The sequence below is a fragment of the Rhinolophus ferrumequinum genome, chromosome 8, assembly GCF_004115265.2.
Source record: "Rhinolophus ferrumequinum isolate MPI-CBG mRhiFer1 chromosome 8, mRhiFer1_v1.p, whole genome shotgun sequence".
Taxonomy (NCBI): Eukaryota; Metazoa; Chordata; class Mammalia; order Chiroptera; family Rhinolophidae; genus Rhinolophus; species Rhinolophus ferrumequinum.
Window position 1 is genome coordinate 23,681,665 of NC_046291.1, and position 16,168 is coordinate 23,697,832.

Consider the following 16,168-nt stretch of genomic DNA (forward strand, 5'->3'; position numbering starts at 1 on the left):
AAAGAGCCAAGAATAGCCTAGGTGGTGTTAAAAGTTCTAGCTATTAAGATAGAGTAGATTAACTCAAGGTACACAGGGTATGGAACAGAAAGAAACTCAGAATCACTCATGCACATATAGAAGCCTGACACATGATGAAGACAGAACTGGACATCAGAGAATACAGCATGAACTAGTAAGTATATCATGATAGGATAATTACTTTTCCACGTGGGAAAAAAATAAAAGGAAAACAAATCTCTATCTTATACCATTCACACTGTATACTCTACTTAAAGACTTAAGTGTGAAATGTATACTTTAAAACTTTTAGAGGAAAATGTAGGAATATATTTGATTGGTGCAAAAGTAATTGCAGTTTTTGCAATTAGTTTTAACCTTTTAAACCGCAATTACTTTTGCATCAACCTAATATTTATTACCTTGGAATGTCTTTAAAAAGACACAAAAAATGTTATCAACAGAAGAAAATGTTGATTAAATTACATTTTCTCTTTATTAAGGAATGAAGAAAAAAATAAGCCACAAACTGAGAGATGAAGCAATATAAGAACAGAAAATGGATTATTATTGACACCGCATTTTCTTTTAAATTATTAATTAAAAGACAAATAATCTTCCAATAAAAGAATAAACAAAAAACATTAATGGGATCCTTCACCAATGTGAAACATGAATGGTAAACAAACCTCTGAAAAGACATTTCAAACTTTGGTTGAAATATAAAGTATTGTTACCTTAATGCATCAGATAGGTAAAAATAAAAATTTGGACAATACAGGTGTTGGCAAGAGCACAGAGCAACAAGAGCTTTTATTACACTGTTGGTGTCGGTGTTTAATTATTGCAACTATGAAATATGCTTTGGCACATGGTAAAATAATTACTGAATTTCACTCCTAGGTGTATTTAGAAAACTATTCTGAATCAAGGCCGACATACAGTAATTTTTATGGAGGCATTGTTCAAAATAGCCAAAATTTTGAAAAAATACAAATGTCCATCTGACATAGAAGGGATATATAAATTGTGGCATATTCAAGCCAACAAACACCGTTCATGAGTGAAAATGAAGGTATTAATGCTAAATGAATTAAGGATGAACTCAAACTTAATGTTAAACAAAAAGAGGATAGCATGTTTCACTTAAACGAATTTCGAAACTAGGCAAAGCAAAGCAAAACAAAATATATTCCCTAGGGATACAAGCTCATTGGGTAAAATTTAAAAATAACTAGATAAATAAATAAATAAATAAATAAATAAATAAATAAATAAATAAAAGCACAGGTAAAAATTAAAACAAAGTTTAATACAGCAGTGTCTTTTGAAGGGTAGGGGTACGTCATCGGGGAAGAGAATACAAGGGACTTTAAAGAAACTGGAAATGGCCTACTCTTTAAGGTATGTGGTGAATATGTGACATCTGAATTTTTTTCTTTAGACTCTACATATTTATAATATATTCTTTTAATGCTACATTTCATAGAATATTTTTTTTAAATTCAATATTATAGGAGTACCACTACAATTAAGTGGATAATTTGATTATTTAGTTTTTTGGTTATTACTGAATTATTTCAACTTTTCTTATGATTCAAAAGAGAACACAATATTATTTTGCTTTGATAGTTCTTACGCATATATTCCTATTTCCGTGAAAGGAGCTAATTTGCACTGATTGTCCACTAGTCTTGTGATGGTAAGCCCCAATGTGGATTAAATTTGATGCAGTGAACCTGAAAGTATGACCATACCTATGGTAATAAAATGTCTTATTTTTCCTGGAGAATTCCAGTTTAATTCTGTTTAACTGGTATAGTTATTGATGGCACCTCCTTTCCCTTTCAAAAGTGTCCCAGTTTGGATAAAAATTATATAATCACTCCTCCTAAAGCTCTCTACTTATGAGGTTTTATACTTTAACATAGACTAGGTTTTCTCCAACCATGGACTAGGGAGAATTGTATGATTTTACTGACTGTTTTTTCCATTGACTTTCTTTTATATTCATGGAATTGTTCCTAAAACAAAATGACATTAGTGCCTGTCATGCTAATAAATTACCAATAAATTAGAAATCACTATGTCTATGCATGTTATATATTTAACTGGATTGTTAAAAAGGATAGAATATTCAGCTAAAATATATAGAAAACAGGCAGAGGTGTCTTTTGTTTGAACTGTTTGTTTTGTTTTGTTTTTTCTGTGCTTGTAGATTACGTAAACCTAGAGATGAAATGAGTCCTTCCTAAAATATTTCTTTTTTAAAAATGCCTTACAGTTGCATCTATTAAAATTATACTAAAGAGTGTATGGAAGAGCTGTACTGGACTTAAAATTGAACCAATTATCCCTAAGTTTAGTAGTTATAGCAATAATGCAAGAGGATTGTCTAAAACAAAAACCTTTAGACTGACAGGACTTCAAACATTGACATTTCTAGTATTTCTTTCATCTAATAATTCTTTTTCATGCTGAAGAAAATCTCAAACTTGAAAGAAAATCACGTTTAAATTCTACGATTAAGGCAACAGTACAATGAAAACTGTTCTGAAATAATAATTACATCACAATGCAAAAACTGTATTTAAGCTGCACTTAAAAAATAAATGCTACATTCAACAAAAGAAAATAATAAAAGAGACAGGAGAAAGTGTTGGGCTAGCATATATGATAACAAACTGAACACATAAATTTTTCCCTCCTCAACCAAATCCTATCTGATGAAATGACAGAATTTGTAATTGTTTATATCTGTATCTGTATCTAAATCTGCACAATATCTGCATATCTATCATCTATCTATCTATATATCTGTCATGTATATCTACATCTGTATTTCTACATATTTCTATATTCATATTTCACTCCATTAGTTATAAATACAGATATTTTTATATTTACACACATATAGGTATATGACTAAAACTACAAACGCATTGAAAAACATGTGAAGCATTGAAATGTGAAGCATTTCTGAAAGTCTGAAGCAGATGAGATCAGATATTACGTGAATCCAAATACAGAGGAAACAACAGCTAAAAATACATTTAGCAGAAGACATTTGTGAAAGAGTAACCCTGAGGAACTGCTAACTCAGATCAATAGGTAGCTGTTACACCTGTACAACAGGAAACATAGAATGCTACTTTAATTCAAGCACATAGGACATGTAGCTATATTTCCTTTCTTCTCAGTTTGAATTAACTTGTCAGAATTAACAAGTGACTGCAGCTCCTCTCCTTTTCCATACCTGAGAAACTGAAATTTATGTGTGCCCTTGTTTGAGAACTATTTCATGGCTTGATCCTTTCCTCTCATGTAAAGAAATAAGATAATTAATGTAAAGGTGCTTTGTAAACTGTCAAGTGTAATGAAAATGTTACTACTGTCATCCTCTACCACCACATCTGACACCATTGCTGCCACCACCACTACCACCATGACTACCGTCATCTCCATTATCACCTATCCCTTTTATTCAACCAACCATGTCTACCTGGCTTCTCTTTCTTTGTCTGATAATAGAAACCACTGGACTCCTTTTAATCTTGACTGATTCTGACCTATGGAATTCTGACCTCTGACTTCTGCATACTACTTGGCCTTGACCTAGAATCAAAGATTCTCAGGTATACAAGGAACTTATCCTAATCACCCACTTCTTGAGCCCCCGTACAATGGCTCCCATTGAATTCAGTCTAGTGACAAAGAGCTCATTACTTCCCAAGGCAGCTACTTCATCACTAGATATCTACAATGATCAGAAAATGCCTCTCTACTCTGAGACGCAAAAGACATTGCTTATAAGCATCAAGCTCCCTTTATTTTACTTCTTACCATGAGATTTATAAGATTGAGAAGGTCAATCAGGGCCACAGTAGCTCACACAGGAAAGTAAAAAAGGAGAATCTTAGTGGTCTGGTAACTATTGGCCCAAACTTTCATTTTGGGGAAGTAAAATAACTTTTAAATTTTCTACGGGATTCAGTCCAACTTAATGGTAAGAGTTGAGCTACAGACAGGAATAGAATATACCTGTGTCTGGAAACCCCTGAATCACATCTCCCTGGAAAATGTAAGCATTACAGCAGTTGGGAATCAAACAGATATGGAGCCATTGATGAGAGTGAATGAAATCTCAGCACCCAAGAGACTTGATTATCACAGTATTTATTAATATGCTTCTTAAAATAATCTCCATTCAGAAACCAGTATGAATTTGTTCTATTGGGATTATTTTTCAAATTTTCAAATTTGTTGTTTTCTTTGTAACAAGTCTCATATTTCTCTCATGCCCACATATTTTATATAAATCCTAAAAGCTCTCCATGTAGGAAGCAATTACCCCTTCTGTTTTTATATCAATAACTGTTAATAAAGTCATTCCAATTACTTGACTAAAGAGTCTCATTTTCCCAATGATAATGTATTAATTGAGATTGAGTTCTTAACATTTTTGGTTTCGGGGATGGTTTTTGGGGGAGTCCATGAACCTTCTGATATTATGTGCTAAATTTTGTCTATAAGTGCACTTCTCTTGGGAGAATTTCCATAGTTTTTATCCAATTCTAAAAAAAAGCCTATGCCCCCAAAATGCTAAAAATCACTGCTTTGGAGGGTGAATGTGTGGTGTGAATTTTTAAAGGTGAAAATTTCCTACATTTTCCTATTATGAATTCTTCATTTGTAATCACATGATAAGAAAACTTTTTTAAAGATTCAAGTGCTTTTGGGCCATTAACAATCATTCACAATTTTTTTGATTAGAGAGACCATAGACATTTAAGTATATTTTCAGTGTATCAGGAGAGACACATTCTGATTTAAATAAGTGTTTTTACAGAGAAAGTATATGATATTGCTAAAAGACTCTTGAATGGAATCAGAAATCTGGCAAATAGTTTTAGCATCGACTGGATTATAGGACCTTGAGCAAGTCCACCTCAGCTCTCAGAGCTTTGTTCTCTCACGTGGAAAATGTGTGAATGGAAAGAGTGCTTGATAAAGTCCATTGCATGCTACATATTTATGTGGAGACTTCAGCTTAGGATGTCTGAAAGAGTGTGAGGCCTAGACATTTTTAGCGAGTGAAGGACAATTTGCTCTCTCTGTCACCAGGTACTTATTTCACTGAGAGTTGTCCGAATGCTATTATCCAATCATTTTCCAATTTGTATGGCCAGCTGTGACTATATCTTTCTCTCAGTTTTTCAACAATAGTTTAAGTGGTATGATTTGTTATTCTTATTGTCCTTAATCTTATTCGGCAGTCGCTTGAGACATTTGATACCTCACTCATCTGAAAACATCCAAAGTAGCTGTGACTTTAGGACTGAGACAAAAATAGACAAGACAGTACCTTTGGAAAGCTCCAAGCGTAAACCATCTAATGTACAATTGTTATTGTATATTTAGCAACTGTTCAACTAGCTTCTGTCATCTTTACTTTCTTAATCACATACCAATTAGCAGGTAAAAAATACATAACTTATTATTTTACATGTTTAAAAGTAGGTTCCTATAGTGATCTCACATAATTTTTAAATGGGAGTGTCAACATGGTACAGTAGAAAATATAGGGTCTGTAAAGACAGACCTAGGTTCCAATTTTCCTGTCTTTTACTGACTTTGTAGCCCTGGCCTGTGAGTTGGTCTTTCTGAGCTTCAATTTTTTTTCCTTTGGAAACAGAGTAGGCACACAATAAATGTTAATCATTAGTTTATCAACACTAAAATACTATACACTAGGAAGTCTGGAAAATAGATCACTCCACGAATATAACCTTATAAGGAAAGGTACACAATAGGTGAAGCTCTCCAGCTGAGTTTTGTTGTGTTATCATTAACAGTTAGCATCATGCCTGGTGCTTAGGAACCTCTCAATAGACCTTGATGAAGTTAATTAATTAATTTTATATGGTGAGTATCTTGTAAGCCACACTGACTTCAGGCTTTTTAATCCCACCACCCATGCCATTTGATATAATTGGTATGTTAAGAACTGCCCTTCCTCCATGACTACATCCAGTCCCAAATTACTTACTATTCGGAGAAGAGCCAAGGAGTGCTCCACTCACCATCACTGCTCTCTCACTATTACCCTGTTATTCTCAGACCTCGTTCTATTCCCTAGTCAAATCCTCCTGCTTCCACCACTATCAAAACCACGCAGTGGTGTCTGATAATTTATACCCTGTCAACATTTTCTAATCATTGTAAATTTGATAGGTATATTATAAAAATGTATGGACATTTTAATGAGCGTTTCTTAAGCGCAAGTAGATGGGGTACATTTTTTTGGCTATTAGTATTTTCATTGAACTGGTTGCTCATGTACATACTCATTTGTTGAATGTTCAATTGTTTGTCCTTTTCTTGTTAATTTTTTGCTCTTATTTACTTTAATCTGTTCCTTTTGGAATAGATCAAGATGTGACTTGGAAGAACCATACATAACTCAAAGGAGTAACAGGCTAGTTAACACTCTCCCACTTAGAAAACAAGGGGTTGACTCCTTGCCTTGTCAAGCTCTCGTGCTTTAGACAGGCATCTCTTGTTCTTTGATTATTTAGTTGCCAGCAGGCTCAGCTCTCCTGGAGACCTGTAACTCTATATTTTACAGTCACCATAGCATACATCAATACATACTGAACAATTTGGAATTTACAAAAGTATATGCAAAGGCCAATATCCAGGAATGGGAAATTGACTGAAAATTCTTATATTAATATACTGCAAGTCATCATTTCGGGTGATTACAGTGGTATTTGCATTTCAGGCTCAAGTAAAGCCACATAGCTTGTGGTCATTAAATATCCTGAGAGCAAAAGTTGCAACTGTCACAGAAAAATGTCATGAATTATATTAAGTTTGGATGATTTTCCAAGGTACAATATGAATGGCCAGTGGTCACTTATTCATGTATTGTAAAACCTGGAAAAGGGATCATTTATACGCAGTCTTAAAGTTTTTTGTTATAATACAAGTCTATTTTAGTTTTTCTTTTTTTAAAAGAGAAAACGAATGATTTTTATTTCTTGATATTTACTTGTTATTTTATACCCAGTATTTAGACAGTGTTTGAAGAGTTTATTAAACCAAAAGATAAATAAAAGCACTTGAGAGACTCAAAACTCACATCTGGGCTTAGTTTACTTGGCAAAAACAGTTCCTAAACAAGATTCATTTTATGTTCTTTAATCTCTTACATGTATATACTACTCTATAATGCTCAATGTACTTTTGGGCAATTAATTTAAATTGATCCTTGGTTCATATTTTCCCCCCAATTGATAATTAAACCAAGTCTCATAGTTTAAAGGACTAATACATAGCAGACATTAGACCAAAAATAACGTAACCATAACAATGGCCCACTTTATTGAACAGTTACTATATTTCAGGAGCTGTGATGAAGGCTATACATCTAATAACTCATTTAATCCTCACACCAGTCCTAGGAGGTAGCTAAAATATTATTATTACTCTTACTCTTATTTTACAGAGGTTTAGCTGGTGTCAGCACGATTTTAACCCAAGCCGTCTGGTTACAGAACCCTCACATACTTTTAATCATTATACTATACATTCTACTTCCCAAAACATATTTCCCTCTTTCTTTTTTTTTTATCATCTCACAACCTTTCTTCCTGTTTTTGCTACTAACACTGAGGAAAGAAAAGAACAGAAAAGAACAGAAAAGAAAAGAAAAGAAAAGAAAAGAAAAGAAAAGAAAAAGAAAAAAGAAGAGAAACATAACCCCAGAAGGTTAGAATTAAGGATTTATGCTTTCCACCATTAGCAGTATTGATTGGCATGGGAAACAGGGTGGGCAAATTCTTTCAATTACTTACAAGATCCAGGGCAGCTGCCAGAATGGAGGCATCGGGAATTGTCCCTGGCTCACAGCAGTTTAACAGAAATTGAAAGCGCTTCATGCCTTGTCGGATTGCCCCAAGATTCACCACGTTTTTGCTTTTTCCACCATCTTGGTTGGAAGACAGATGATCATCAAAACTGTGGCAACCTATGATGGAGGAATAAAGAAGAGACAGTATATGGATCAGATTTAAAAAGAGTTTGAAAGTTATAGGACTGAAAATGACAAAGGTACTGGTTGTGAGGAAGATTCTAGAAACCATAGACTAATAAGCTTGATGTGTGCTTTAGTCAAATTTTGTGAGAAACAATTAGATAAGGTAGGAATATTTTTCAAAAAACAGGAGTGATCATAGAAACCACTGTAGTTTCATGAAGAATACATCATGTTGAACTAAGTTACATTCATCCTTTCAATAGAATTATAAATGTATCAGTGAGATTTTTTTGGTAAAGTCTGATGATGTTTCTATAATGAAGTGGGAAAGTGTTTGTTGATTGCTAGTAAATAAAGTATATGGTTGCTGCAAAACTATACTCACAAATTGTTACTTAATAAAAGTCAACTGGAAGTGTTCTGTGAGTTATATGTTTGTATTTGTCCTGTTTGGTAAGAATATCAACAACATGGCTGAAAATAGGGAAGTGTATATGTCTCTGCAGATGGATCTTTAGAGCAAAATTGTTAAAAAGAAAAGATTCAGAATTCAACTTGGTTTTGGTTCTGTTTCCTAATTTCTTTCCTGGCAAGTGACCACTCCCAAGTCACCACTCCCAAGTCAATGAAACAATAAAAATTTTATTTATTTTGAGATGAAGAATTAATCATGGCTATATCAAAGTAAAGCATGGTATTTATTCATGTCAAGGAGAACTGGCAAAAGTTAATTCAAAATTTAAACAAACCAAATATGTGCTGTGAAAATAGATAATGCAATCTTAAATTGTATTCATGCACTTGTTATATCCCTGGAGTTTAATAGTTCCACTATCTAGTGCACTGATTAAAGTCAAATATGGTGTGTTGAATTCCACCAGAAGCTCCACATTTTATAAAGCACATAATCTAACTAGAATACATAGGAAAATGGAATTAGGATGGTGATGGATCTAGAGACTCTTCCATGCAAGGAAAACGAAAGGAATCAATGATGTTTAACCAGCAGAAGTGAGATGAAAGGAGAGAACATGAAGCAGATAATAGCTGAAATTAGCATTATATGTGTATGGATGTGTGTGTGTGTGTGTGTGTGTGTGTGTGTGTGTGGCTACAGATGTCATAACTAGGACCAACGAATCAAATTTATAACTATACATAATATCAGAATGTAAGAAAAGACTTTCTAACAATTAAAGCTGTCTAGTTCTGGAACAGGTTGCTTTGTAAAGTTATAAACACCCCCACGGTGGAAGTGTTCAGAGGGTGGTTGGCCACTTGTCAAGAATATAATGTGCAGAATTCCTAAGTAGATAGGTGGGTGGATAAAAGGATATCTGAAGGTTCTTTAAAGCTCTCAGATCTTAATGAAGGACAGAACAGCAGAAGAAGAGGCTGTGTCTTATTCTTCTTTGTAAACCCAACGCCTTCTGGGGAATGAGGAACTATAATAGTAGGGCTTGCATAAATGTCTGTTGAAACAAATTGATAAATAGAGACGGTCTAGGTAGTAGCACAACACACATAGGACAAAGAAATGTATAAGAAATCAATGGAAATAGAAAATGGACCATTTTATCTAATCAAATTTTTGTTCTGTGTGATGAAAGCTGGATGTAATTCTTAGACTGCATAATATTTACCAAGACGCTTGAAGAAATTCTCCTCTTCTTCTCTTCCATTTTCCATTCCACTCCCTGGCCCACCTTCAGAAAGCTTCACAGCACTGGTGAATTTGACCTGAGGAAAAAAAGAAAAGTAGTCAGATAACTAAATTCAAAGGCAGTCCTTTGTGTTTATATTAACCCTTGCCTTGAAAAATAAGCTGTTTACAATATGAAGGTTACTACTACACTTCTGACTTCCACATCTCGTTAGTCAGTAGAGTTTATTCCCATATGCCAAAAAAGACATCACTTACAACTATAATTTGCAAAAGGATCCTGGTGATAGCCTAAAAGTAAAGTAATCAGACACTATGAAACTAAGTAAAAAATTGAGGTATTCTTAGACTTTAATTCTGATGAAGTCCAAACTCAAATTCAGGTTACAAACAAAACCCAATTGAGAATCAGACGAAAGTGAAAACTGAACAGAAGATTTCAAATCTCTATGGAAGAACTAGTATAAATTACTTTATAAAGTGCACTACAGTTGAAGTGTAATAACATGCTTTTTTTTTTTTAAGAATTAAAATGTGTTCTTGATTTTGCTCTTAAGCCAATAGTACTCAAAATTTTCAGCAAAGCAAGACTCTCAAATACTTGGCCAATTTTTTAGCAAAAAGAAGGTGAAAGAGGAATTATAAATATGTTTTCTAAATGTTTTATAATATTGCTATATTCTTTATGTAATTTCAAAATATTACTTTTAAAACAGAAGAAAACCAGTTTTAGTAAGATTCAAAGAAGAATGTAAGTGTATAATTTATATATAAAGATTATGTATAATCTTTTTTTTTTTTTTTTTTTTTTATTTTTTTTTTTATGGGTCAACAAATATATTGTTTTATTTTTTTATTTTTATTTTTTTTTTTTTAATTTATTGGGGTGACAATTGTTAGTAGAATTACATAGATTTCAGTTATGCAATTCTGAATCACATCATCCATAAATCACACTGTGTGTTCACCACCCAGAGTCAGCTCCCCTTCCATCACCGTACATTTGATCCCCCTCACCCTCATCCCCCACCCCCCAACCCCCTTACGCTCTGGTAACCAACAAATTACGTTCCCCAGATTAATTTTCAAACCCCGTGGCCATCCTGTGGTCACCGACTGCCCTCCAATCCCCTCACCCTCCCCCCCACCCCCCACTCCCCCCGCCCATCTAGCAACCCTCAGTTTTTCCTCATTGTCTCCCAAACAGTTTCTGATTAGTTCATTCACTTATTCTTTTCTTTAGAATCCGCAAATAAGTGAGATCATATGGAACTTATCTTTCTCTGTCTGACTTATTTCACTTAACATAATGTTCTCTAGATCCATCCATGTTGTATAATCTTTATATGATAAGTATACATGGAAATGTAACTTATCATATGCTAAATATTATACAGACCATGCCATGAAACATTCATAAGGAAGACTCTTGTAAGAAAAGGATTTCACTGAGAATCATTACATTTTCCAAATTGTATGCTACTACATTGCTTAACAGTATTATGAAGAAGCACTTAATGGGAAAAGTCAACCTGAGTTTCTTTATCTTTTCCAATAGGGAGAATGGTTCAGATGATGAAAAAGTAGTAGAAGGGAGGATAAATGGTGTGTGTGTCTAGAAGGAATCACTATAGAATTACTGGATCCTTGGACACAGGAACTTGAGATATCAGGAATTTTACATGTGTATTAAAAATATCTGGGAAATAACACCTATATATGTCTATATCTGCATTATAATTTTATATAAAAATTTGTGTCACACTTTTCCTTTTTTCTTTATGATAGCCTACACTAAGACACATTAGTTTCCATTGCTCATCTAAGTTTCCTAAATTTGTTCAACTTGAAGAGTTTCTTCAACTTTCTTTGGCCCCTGCAGGTGCTTAGCATTTCTCAGCCCTGATGTTTTTCTATCAGCGACTCCAACATTCTCTTACATAAGTAATGTCCTGTTTACCTTGGAGCTCTGCCTGATGAAAGACAGGCGGTCCACAGAGCTGATGTCCAGGAGGTCCTCCACGCCATCTGCCAGGCCCGAGAGGGAGGATCGTTTCAGCCAGTTTCCTATTTAATAATATTTTAAAAATCAGACCATTATAGCATTTTCTCCTAAATGGATTAAACGAAATGTCAGCATGGGTCCACTAAGCAATGTAAGTTACATGACTTGATGTACATAGAAGTGAAAACAAATTGTTTTCAATGCACATGCTTTGAATCAAAGTATTCATTGTTAGACTATAAAATCACATGACCAAGGAAGACAGGGACAGAAAACACCTGAGCCTTTTAGGTGAATAAAACCATAATATGTCCCATTCTCCCTGACAACTTTCACATCTCTCAGTAAGCCCTGTTGATTTTACATCCTAGGTACCTCTCAAATCTGTCTACTTCTCTGTGTCTACCTGGTTACCACCCAGTCTAAGCTACCATTACTTATACCTGGACTACAATCTCCCTTATCCACACAGGCTCCCTCCAATATGTTTTTTATGCAGTGATCTTTTAGAAAAAAAAAAAATGCCCTGCTTATATTACTCCTCTGTTCAACATCCCACCTGGGCTACATAGGTCTGTAGGATATAGAGCGAACCTGACCTGCGTGCTCTGGCCCCTGTCACTCTACCACAGTCATGCAGCCACTCTTCTCCTTGTCTCAGTTCTTCTAGTTCCCTCCCTCCCAAAATTTTTGCACATTTTATTGCTACCACATGAAGTGTTCTCCTTCCTCCTTCCCTTAAGTATCCTGTAGATCTTAATGACGCTTCCACAGGAAACTTCTGATTCCTGCCTCCTCCCCTTCATTTATGTCAGGTCTGGTTGTTCCATGCATTCATAGCACTATGATATATTTCCTTCATAAAATTCATAGTTTTCAACTATTTTTAGCTGTATGATTATCTGCTTTAGTGACTGTCAATCCTACTAGATGGCGTATTTGGCAAAGTCGGACATTGCGTAATTTTGCTCACAATTTAATTCCTGATGTCTAACAGTGTTTGCACACTATAGAGACACAGAGTAGGAGTTTGAGAAATCTCTGTTAAAAGGAAAGAGCATGAATAAATGAGTGAATGGAGGGAGCCAGCCTAGCCTTTGACTGGAAGACTTTCTTTCCCTTTCTCTATCCTACAATGCATTACTTTGTTTTGACTGTGGGTTGATTTGAGGACATGGCAGGAAATAAAAGAATCCATAAATAAATACAGACATACTTTTACCTATGGGGAGTTTAAGCTTCTTCCGGAGGGAAATTCTACGGGACCGTGAGCGGGCACGCCGGTCAGAGGTTGTCCCTGAATGGGCAGTCGTGCATTCGGAAGTGTCCTGCTCAGACTGGCTGCTGGTGTCACTCGCTGCACTCTGGGATTTGAACATCTTGCGCCAGAAATCTTTCCGTCCCAGGTTGCCCCCTTGCATTTGTTCATCACTGAAAGCAAGCAGAGGCGAGAGTTAAATGTCTGACAACACTTGTGAAATTCTCTTAAATTTCTTTCAACCTCTTGCCAATGACATTTAGGCAACTCATGTTGGATGATCTTTGAAGGGCTGGGATTTGGAAGCAGTGGGAGTGGAAGGAGGGAGACCAAGGTTGACTCTCTGAGCTTGTCTTGAAAACAGTCATGTCTCAGCTGTCAAATTGAAGTGATTTTTTTTTAACCTTAATAAAAAGACTAAATATTGTTGCAGGTATTCATCTGCGGGTGTGAGTCATAATAGCAGAAACACTTATAGTGTCAGGAAATATTTAACTATTTTTTGAAGTTTCCTGAGGCGTGTGCAGTACCATATCTTACTCTTGACCCCCACCTGAGTAGAGTAGAATTCTTGACACTACACTCACAAAAAGTAGTTGAATGAACGAAAGAAATACAATCACCACACCTAGGGGATGCATCGTCCAACAACTGTTCACTAAATTATTTTCATAGTGCCTGACTCTTTAGCTTTATTAAGTCAAATAAATTTAAGTAAGGTTTAAAAGTTTTATATATATGTATACACACACACACACACACACACACACACACACACATATATACATATACATATATATATGTAATCTCCAACTCAGTAAGACAAATGGGACACCTCCAAAAGGATTTTTGACTAGGACATACAACAAGAGGAAAAGGTAGCCAATAATAAACAGTTTAATTGCATTATGGAATCAAAAACAAAAAAAGGAGAGACAGTTGATATTCCTATTTTCACTCATTAAATTGGCAAAGATTAAGTGGAAAAAAAACACAATGATTAATATCATACTGCTAGCAATGAGATAGAATGATTCAAACTTTTTAGAAAGTAATTTGGTAATATGTTATCCAAAGCCTGTATGTACACCCATGACAGAAAAATTCAACTTCCAGGAAGTTATCACAAGGAAATGATGGGACAACATACTATAAGATGTAGATACAAGAAGATCAAATGCTCACTGAGGTATTATTGGTCAACAATGAAAAACTGGACACAATCTAAGAGTTTAACTCTAGAAAAACAGTTGAATAAATTATGGGACTTACATATAATGACATGCTTTACAGTCATTAAAATCCTATTTTAAAAGATTATTGATATGGAAAATGTTGATGATGCATTGAGAAGTTAAAGGCAGTGATCAAATAAATTAGATAGGATAACACCGGGTTAATAAAAAAAAAAGTACACATGCGAGTATGTATCAGAATGTGAGCTTGTGTGTTTATGTGCTCAAAAGTGTACTAAGCAAAATATACCAAAAGTATACAGTGGTTATCTCCAATTGATGGCATTCTGGCTTTAAAAGTATTTTTCTCTATGCTTTTCTGTGTTTTCTACATTCATCAACTTGAGCAACATATATTACTTCAGTAATTTGGAAAGAAAAGGTTATAAAAAATACTCTAGTAACATGATGAAATTTTTCATGGGATTCTAGGTAATGATTTGCTTACAAGCTTTGGGGTTGAATCTAGAATCTACCCCAAATTTGACAGTGCTTGGTAAAACAATCACTTTCTGGAGATATTTATATAGGGATCCAGATTTTACTTTTCAAAATCTCACCAGAGTACTAAATACCTTTCATTCTTATTTTAAACCAGGGCATTCTGTTTATAAAATATGGTGTGAATTTAAATCAATGTTTTAGAATTTTATTTCTCAGTGATTTTTAACAAATTAGCACAGTGCATGAAGCACTTCTCACCTTTGGTGACACAATGATGAGCATGTGACTATGTTGTATGAGTGAGGAAACATTCAAGGAGCCTACAGTTTATCAGCTTTCTCAATAAAATGCTACATTAGCTTTGTTCAGTGAGTGTGTATCAATAATGAGTTTCAGAGAAACGAGCATGTAAAACTGCTTTGAAAACTACTCAGTTAATGTGACTTTTATTTAAGGAAGAAAAGGGAGAAGAGAAGGGGAGGGAAGGTGAGGAGAGACAGAAAGGGAAGATAAAGGAGGAGCCAGGCTCATCCACCCACCTTTCTCCCAGTGCTAAACAGAAGACATTTGGCATGATCACCTCCTGGGCCCACTCAGATCACGGAAAAGTTCCATATTTGACATTCTAGGACATCTTTTCAAGTGGGAATTTTTAAGTAGAGGCATATTAAGACATGTGTCTTCATTCAAGGGGAAAGAACAGACAGGCGCTGAATGCTGAGAAATCAGGTGGGATTTACAGAATGCTGAGCAAAAAGACTATTTTGCAATCTAGAAAACTAAATTACCTATGAAGATAAATTGTTTTATTCTTTAAATTCAATTTACTATTAGATCATTCTTATTTATCAGATTAGCTCAATAGTTGCTAGTGTTATTTTGGAGGATAAAAAGTCCGTTTTTGGACAGATTCTGTGTGTAAAGACTTTTAATTAGTCTTGTGGCTATTCAGCTACAGAACTTTAATTTTTGCCTTTCCCATTATTTTTTTTTCCTTAGAGCTTATGTTTAGATTTTTACCATGTCCTATAGACTTCCTTAAAGGAGAAACTAAAACTCAATTTTGAGAAAGTTAGTTAAAGGAAACAAAGGCTTATTAATGGTAATCTGTCAATTCTATCCTTTCACTGATTGGTTGTCACTTACTCATTTATTCATTCAAATATATATTAAGTGCTTACTATGGGCCAAATCTCATCTAGGCATTGGGGCTATAACAGTAAACAAAAATCACATGGTCCCTGGACCTATAAAGTTAATTTACCTTCTTCTTACTTTTTTCCATCCATTTAGGGGCAGTTTAAGATTTTAAAGGACTGCAAGAACTGTGAGGGCTTTTTGTCCTTTGATGGTTTTATTTGCTTGCTGTGGATCATTACCAAGGCTTTATTTGATTACTGCGATTTCCTTGACAATGGAAAGGGGATACGATAAAAGCGACAATACTCCGCAGAATTTCTGGAAGAATAATCATTTAATACTAAACCAGGCCTGTGGGAAGTAAAATGATACATCTAAAATG

General features: G+C 34.6%; 1 protein-coding gene across 14 annotated transcripts in view; it reads right to left on the bottom strand.

Annotated features, from left to right (window-relative positions):
- Positions 1-16,168, bottom strand: part of UNC80 (unc-80 homolog, NALCN channel complex subunit) — a 187,430-nt gene that overhangs the window by 116,074 nt on the left and 55,188 nt on the right. For 11 of the 14 annotated variants that reach the window (XM_033111946.1, XM_033111945.1, XM_033111947.1 and 8 more), the window contains exons 19-22: positions 12,926-13,140; positions 11,665-11,771; positions 9,685-9,781; positions 7,860-8,032 (exon numbers count right to left, since the gene is read on the bottom strand). In XM_033111946.1, the coding sequence (XP_032967837.1) occupies positions 7,860-8,032; positions 9,685-9,781; positions 11,665-11,771; positions 12,926-13,140 (592 nt within the window). The remainder of the gene's footprint in view (positions 1-7,859; positions 8,033-9,684; positions 9,782-11,664; positions 11,772-12,925; positions 13,141-16,168) is intronic. The other 3 variants (XM_033111944.1, XM_033111949.1, XM_033111950.1) reach the window with 1 other exon arrangement.